The sequence below is a fragment of the Triticum aestivum genome, chromosome 3B (genome assembly GCF_018294505.1).
Source record: "Triticum aestivum cultivar Chinese Spring chromosome 3B, IWGSC CS RefSeq v2.1, whole genome shotgun sequence".
NCBI lineage: Eukaryota > Viridiplantae > Streptophyta > Magnoliopsida > Poales > Poaceae > Triticum > Triticum aestivum.
In genome coordinates, this window is record NC_057801.1 from 715,271,790 (window position 1) to 715,279,194 (window position 7,405).

Sequence of the window (7,405 nt, forward strand, 5' to 3'; positions counted from 1 at the left end):
GGGGCACAGAGGATTTTGCAAGTTCAGACAAAACCTTACTTAGATCTGTGCTGGGCAATAAGCAGTAGTAGAGGAATTGCAAGTTTAGGTTCATCTTTTGGCAGCAGAGAATCCCGCAACTTGTTAATAGACTTATTCAGGACCTGCAAAAAAATGATTTGGTAAAACTGTTTTTTGACCTTATCAGGTAATAAAGAAAGGAGCCTTGGTTCCTGATAAAACCTTATAGTTCCGTGTTGAGCCAAACAGTGAAGATTGAAGCCGCAGCGTTTCGCTCCCTGCCATACCATCAACCTGTTCATCAGTCATGTTCTCAGTGTACTGAACATTTGCCATTTGCTGAATGAGTTCCTGCATGTTACATCATTTTAAACTTCAGATTCATACGATAACAAGGCAGCAAGAAAGTTTCGACATAGCCAACAAACCTCAAGTACAACAAGCTCAGTGCCCAATCCTTTCTTCAGTTGATTAACTATGTATTGGAAAAGGCATTTTAGCTCCATGGAAAAATGCTTCTTGCATCTGTTAAAATTTCTTGGTTCAGAATAGGAGCATATAAAGATTAAAGATAATAACAATACTGATAAGGGAAACACAAGCACCCCAGATATTAGAAAGACATACAACACTAGTACAGATATTGCTTGCTTTGCTCAAAGCATAAAGATTAAAGACTTATTCTGAGAGTTGGACACAGTAATTATTCATCCATAACAAACAATAACAAGAATTTGGAGTCTTGGCAAATCGGTGATATCTTCGTTGTACAAAACTTATACAGACATGATGTTAGATTGAGCGAACAAATGGGTAGAGGGCAACTCAAGATTCTGGACAAGATAACAGCCAAAGATCCTAGCTGTAAAGCGAAAGGTAAACCTCTAAATATTTAGGTTATAAATCAATTACCTTATGTTGCATTAGCATACTAATATCATTGGCATGCATATTCAACATAATGTATAGTATGCTTAGCTTACTACGTGCGAATACGAGTAGAGAAGAATCTTTGTGATATTTATTAAAACTGCATCCTATGCAGGTATTCATTTCAGTTAGTTTGCTGCTAACCACTACGATGGAGAAAAAATATCAAAGATGCAGATTTTGAGTGGCAGGAGATCATTGTTTGAGCCACATGATAAAAGCACTTACATGTACCCAATAAGCAAGAATATAAATCACTAAATATCGCTGGATCAACAGGTTTAACTAAAAATTGATCAGTACATCACATCATGTGTTGTGCAAATAATGTAATCACAGACAGGAGTCAAAACTACATACAAGTGTCCCCAGAATGATGCAAGACATTGAAGCCAATCTGACAGGTTAAGACCGTCATCTTTTACTCTCTCACGACCACCTTGGGCCAACCGTTCTATTACAATATATTGCAAGATATCATACTCCAGCTGTAAAAGAAGCATACTTAGACAACACTGTAAATTCAACTTATAAAAAGAATTCAAAGACACAAGCAAAACAACTACAGCCGACACTAAAAAGGTAAAAGAAGCATACTTAGACAACACTGTAAATTCAACTTATAAAAACAATTCAAAGACACAAGCAAAACAATTACAGCCGACACTAAAAAGGGTATGGGCATCTGTATAAAACATGCATCACATACACAGCTAATACCTGAGTCAAGTATTTAAAAGCATCCACAACTGGATTTATCATGTCCCTGTATGCTTCGACCTGAAAGTTGTGAATGTATTGTAGAGGTAAATAATTGAAACAAGTCAACAAAGGATTGCAATTATAAAGGTGAACTTCCAGAATCAATGAATTATCATATTAAACCCAATAAAAATAATATATTCAGATATCATTTGGCCAGACTCCCTCTGTTGCTTCATCAAGTGCTGTGTAGCCCTAAGGAGCATGCTCCCTCTCCACATGTACACATTCCATTATTACTAATACATAGAGCAGTAGGACTTAGGAAGCTCTGCTGCCTTTTGGTCCCCCAAAAATTTTTGTCAGCACCATTATGATTAATTTACAAAGTTAACAGTAATGAGAATACGAGATTAGCATTCCCCTTAACATTGATCAGTTCCAATTTGACTACTCTCAAATGGTTTTCACTTTCAGTGAGATTTCGATGAAATTCACTGAATTTCATTAATTTCAGCAGTCACTGAAATATTTACCTTTCGGCCAAAATATTTCAGCGATTTCAGTAGTACACATGATATCAAATATTTTTCAAAAAATTCAAATACTTTAAATGAATTCAAGTGAATATTTCGGCCTTTTGGCCGAAATGCAAAACGAAATCACTGAATTTTGGTGATTTCGGTTGGTGCTGAAATTTTTCTGAAACTGAAAGTGAAAACCTCTATGTCCGTTAACTACAACTTGATCCTTGAAGGAATAACACCAGAGGATGTAGTAACAGCAGACCAGCATTCAAGGGTCTGCTGCCAGTTTAGTTGATAAGAACACCATGGATCATACCCAATGGCAGATCTAGTGCACAAAGAGCTGATGTAGCCAGGGAAAACTAGAATAGCATGCACTCGGTAAGTTCAGCATCTAGGATAAAAACATATAATGGATTTGGACACTGCCAGGTTGGCACGAAGACATTCCACTGGTTCCAGAGAAGATAAAAGAGCCAAATACAGTCCGAATGGAGCTGTCAGCAGATGTAACAATAGTTGGTCATCTCCAACATAAGAGAACTAAAACAGAACAAGGGGAATAAGTTATTCGCAGAAAGAGCTTGCCAAAAAAACATTAATTACAGAAGGCCACAAATACGACAGCTGCTAGTCCAAATGGAAGTAGGGCTGCATGTTTCACAATGGCTGCAGTATTATTATTGTTTGAATAAATTGTATGCGCACAGTTGGTTCAAAATACCTGTTGGACAATTGTCCGAAGTACAGTCATCGGATTTGCATGAGCAAGTTTAGCCACCATGCGGCCAAGCTGCTTCAGATTTTCCTTGGCCAGCCGTTTTAAGAGCCTTCTGGTATCCAGCTAATTGAGAAATTAAGCATGCTGGTGAATCTAAAGCTCAAGCTAAAATGATAGGTGAAAGAAAGAAAACTCAGGCATGGAATAAACAGACAACCTTTGCTGTTTGCCTTGCAGCAAGGACAACTGGATTTTGTTCAGCGTCCTTCTCCCACTCACCATACAAACGATAGCGTACCTAAACATGAACAGTACCAAAAACTGGTTAAAAAGGTAGTGCAATATAACAAGCAACAATCATGAAGCATGGCAAACCTCATAAGGAAGAAGGGAAAGAACTCCCCATATCTCCATATCAACAGCAGGATTGGCAGGTATAAGTTGCAGTGAAGGAAGCAAGCATGACCCGAGTGCTTCTTCGATGTGAGATTCTGGAGACATTACACCTGTTGTATGGGCTGATTCTTTCGACGAGGCATGGTACGCCTTTAGAACTCTGCAAACCTGACAATGAACACAACAAATGCACCATGCGCCATTAAATAAACAATATCCAACAATTTTTGCCACTAGATGCTCCAGGAGGAACTGCATAATTGCAAGCAAAGGTGTTCATAGTCATAGGACCTTTCCAAATGCTTTGAAACAAATGCAGTAAAACTTTTCTTGCCATATGAAAAAGGTATACTGTGGCAACAAGCACACTAAGTATGAATGGAACAGGTGCTGTGTACACCCATCCCTGGAACAAGTCATATCAAGTAGGGCAGCAGGACATCAAGCAGACCAAATAAGAGAAGAATTCAACACTAAAAGATCTAATGGTACCTTCTGAAATAATTGTGTGTCACGATGAAGGTATGGTCCACAGACAGCAAGCATTTGGAAAAACACTTTCGGCGGATGAACCAAATAACTTGGTGAAGAGACAGATGATGCATCTATCATGTTAGTGTCGATGTTACGGGAGATTTTATGATGCGTTTGACAATATGCACTGTAGGCTGAAGAAATGGTCTTCTCAATAATTCTGCACAAATGAAAGTAGAATTGAACAACATAAATCGGGGAACTCAACCATTGGATTACAAGAGACATACTCGGGCACGACATAATATGTCATATTTCGTAGAAGTACAGATAATATCATAATAGTGAACATCTGTTGAGGCTGCTGATAGAATATGCAGAGGAAGTAGACAAACCTAAATAAACCATGACAAATTTCAATGTGCTCAACAGGATTTAGCTGTGCAAGACGTTCAAATAGTAGCTGCGCATGGTCCCTGGCAAATAACAGCAGAAGTCGATCAGTGAAATAATAACATGTCAAAGAAGACAGATGTGTTTACTGCAGGAGTGAAACTGTACCAAGTGACTATAACAATGAATCGTTATTAAAAGAAACTTTGCAGTATTATAATAGAATATCCAAGATCAATGGCACGCAAGGTATACCAATCATGAACCGAGAGGAAACCAAGAAGAAGCCCAAGCTTCTGGTTCTTTTCTATCTCAGGGGCTCGCTCCTCAACTATATCATTTTCCATCTCCAATGCTGTGTATAAATCGATCGTTATTTCTTGCTTCTCGTCGTCCATAAGATCCTTTCCAGTAGCAGCAAGATTTATTTTGCCTATTTTAGTAGCCTGTGATCAAGACAGAGATGAGTAAACTCCAAGTTGAATCCGATGTGTGAATAATTATTGAGGTATACTGAAGATCAATGGAGACATAGCATAAATGCAAGACAAGATCTGCATGCACAGTTCGAAATATTTCCAGTAACTTAAAACACAGTTATACCATCCTACAACCAGTGGTGCGGCTGTATTACTGTGTCTCTACTGTTGACAGAGAGGTTCATAAACCTAGAGGTAACTGTAAATATGACACTCCTTCAAAGCCTAAACTACAAGATGACAATCAAAAGAATTACATTTTTGCCACTCTAGTTCCAATTTCTATATGTATAATACTATATATGGTGTACCAATTTTGAATCAGACCAGAGCATCAATCCTAACCACTGGGCCCCTAAATCTAACAGTTGAGAGCAGTGGCAGATTCACAGTGAACAGTAGCCAAGAGCTGCCTCTGCCATGTTCTGGAACCATCCACCACCTTCACAGAAAAAAAGGGCATGCCTCCTGGCCAAGTTGGAGCTTGAGGGGAGGAATGACCCACCATTAGCTGCAACCAAGCTGATAGGAGACACAACTATCCAAAGCCACACCGTTGTTGCACTACCATGTTGAGTAAGCAAAATTCGAGATGGGAGGCAATAGTAGTGATACTTTGTCTGAGTGAAGTGGGGAGAGGGAGCGTCATTTCCAACGCCCTGCAAAGAGATGGAGGAGACCCCAACAACAGAGATAAGATGTTGAAGGCAACCATTGATAATGAAAATGAAAGTGCAGCGAGCCATTGGGTGAGATACGCGTGATGCTCTGGAGCTTGCAATCACTGCACAGTACTGCTACAGAGATTTGGGATGAGATCAATGGCAACAAACAAGAGGATGACACCACCCGCTTCATGGCCGTCGTGGCTCCGTTAATCACCGTCAGCTACTGGGCCTGCGGGGCTTCTTCAAGTTCAGCCGCAAGGATAGTAAGGGTGCTGGCATTGATGGCAAGCAGGATAGGGCAGGGATAAAGCCAGTGGTTGAATTAGATCTGAATCTCCATCATTAGGCGCTTATATCAGACATTGACTGTGAGTTTAATCTGTGCTGTACTTCAAATACATGGGGATGCTCACGATGGAGCACAACTAGGACAAAGATGGAAGCACTGCTGAACCAGAGCATTCAGCCAGTGGACATCCTGTTGACTGTCCACTGCCGAGGGCTATAACGATGGAGCACAACTAGGACAAAGATGGAAGCACTGCTGAACCAGAGCATTCAGCCAGTGGACATCCTGTTGACTGTCCACTGCCGAGGGCTATATTCCCACTGCTCAGGGCCGGCACCAAGTACAAAGCCAAGGACATCGACCAGAGGACGACACTGGAGTAGTCCAGCGGTAAAGTCAGGGAATTTGTTGCCAGCTTCACTGCGGCAAAGAAGGACAGATCATTCATGAGAAGATGGCACATTGGTGGAGCAGAGAATACAGATTCAGGGGCGGAAGAGGAGTTTAGTCAGTACACATTGGCAAAGTCACGCTGGCAAAATAATCACGTCATGACTGACATGTCAGTTTTGCCATCAAACAAGGGGTTTGGGAGTTGCATGAATAATTAGCGTGATATGGTTTCATGAAAAAATATCTAAGTGTGGTGTTGAACCGGTATGGGCCAAGCCCATCTAGCTTTGTCACTTAGGGCCCAAGCCCATGAGGAGGTGCTGACCTAGAAGGAGGCATCAGTCCTCCCGTTCCCATGCTGAGCCGCCACACACACAGAAAAGGCTAACGAGAGAGGTGGGCTCCTGCGACTACAACATGGTATCAGACCTAGGCGGCAACGACGGGGCCTGACGGGAGTAGGGCGGCGACGGCGGACCTAGGAGGCGGAGTGGGCTCACCTCGGCGCGGGCTCCTCCCTCTTCCCCTCATTCCCTTCTTGTTCCCTCTCGCGGTTGTGCGCTGGCTGGCCTCTCGCAGCTGCAGGGGAGCTGCGCCAGTAGCTGCGTGCGAGTGAGGAAGACAAGGGGGCGGCGCGAGCTGAGGAGGTGCGCATGTGGAGGGGCTGTAGAGGGGACTTACAGGAGGTGTGCTGCTGGAACTGCTGCTGTGTGCAGCGGCTAAGTCAGAGGAGAGAAGTGTGCTGCAGCTGCCTGAAGCTGAGGTTGCTGTTGGTTGCTGTCCTGCTGCTGAGGAAGGAGAAGTGGGGCAGTGTTGTGCTGCTGATTGAAAGGGAACTGGAGACTGCTGATTCTGCAGAGGACTGTGTGCGGCTGTGCTTGCTGCTATTGTTGGCTGTGTAGGCTGTATCCGAAGATGAGTGAGCCAACAGGCCTTGCTGAGGCTTTCGAGAAGCTAGCTAAGATCCTTGAGGAGTCGAAATCTGGGGCCATCGTTCCTCGACAGGAAGTGGCTCAGAAGATCGAACTGTCGCCCATGGACATGAAGTTAGAGGGGGCTACCAATTATCTGAGCTGGTCCCGAAGGGCGTTGCTGGCTGTGGAACAGAAGGAGCTTGATGGGCACTTGTTGGGTGCTGTTGCTGAACCAGGAGACAAGACTACTGTGGAGGGAAAGAGATGGAAGGTCATAAACTCTGTGCTCATTGGCTGGTTGTTGAACTCGGTGGTGCCCCCCATTGGACGCTCTGTGGAGGGGCTATCCACATCCGCTGCGATATGGACGACTCTGTCCACCTTGTACTCAGGTAAGGGCAATGTCATGCTCATTGCTCAGATTGAGGGGAAGATCAGTCGGCTGCATCAAGGTGATGACATGTCAGTGATGACATATGTGGCAGAGCTGCAGGCTTTGTGGGCAGAGCAGGATAACTG

General features: G+C 43.0%; 1 protein-coding gene across 1 annotated transcript in view; it reads right to left on the reverse strand.

Annotated features, from left to right (window-relative positions):
* LOC123071961 (THO complex subunit 2) overlaps positions 1-7,405 on the reverse strand; it is a 25,714-nt gene that overhangs the window by 8,412 nt on the left and 9,897 nt on the right. Inside the window, exons 12-22 of the mRNA XM_044495540.1 lie at positions 4,399-4,589; positions 4,146-4,226; positions 3,769-3,970; positions 3,256-3,444; positions 3,098-3,178; positions 2,884-3,003; positions 1,651-1,710; positions 1,291-1,418; positions 429-525; positions 223-351; positions 40-143 (exon numbers count right to left, since the gene is read on the reverse strand). Coding sequence (XP_044351475.1) covers positions 40-143; positions 223-351; positions 429-525; positions 1,291-1,418; positions 1,651-1,710; positions 2,884-3,003; positions 3,098-3,178; positions 3,256-3,444; positions 3,769-3,970; positions 4,146-4,226; positions 4,399-4,589 — 1,382 coding nt within the window. The remainder of the gene's footprint in view (positions 1-39; positions 144-222; positions 352-428; positions 526-1,290; positions 1,419-1,650; positions 1,711-2,883; positions 3,004-3,097; positions 3,179-3,255; positions 3,445-3,768; positions 3,971-4,145; positions 4,227-4,398; positions 4,590-7,405) is intronic.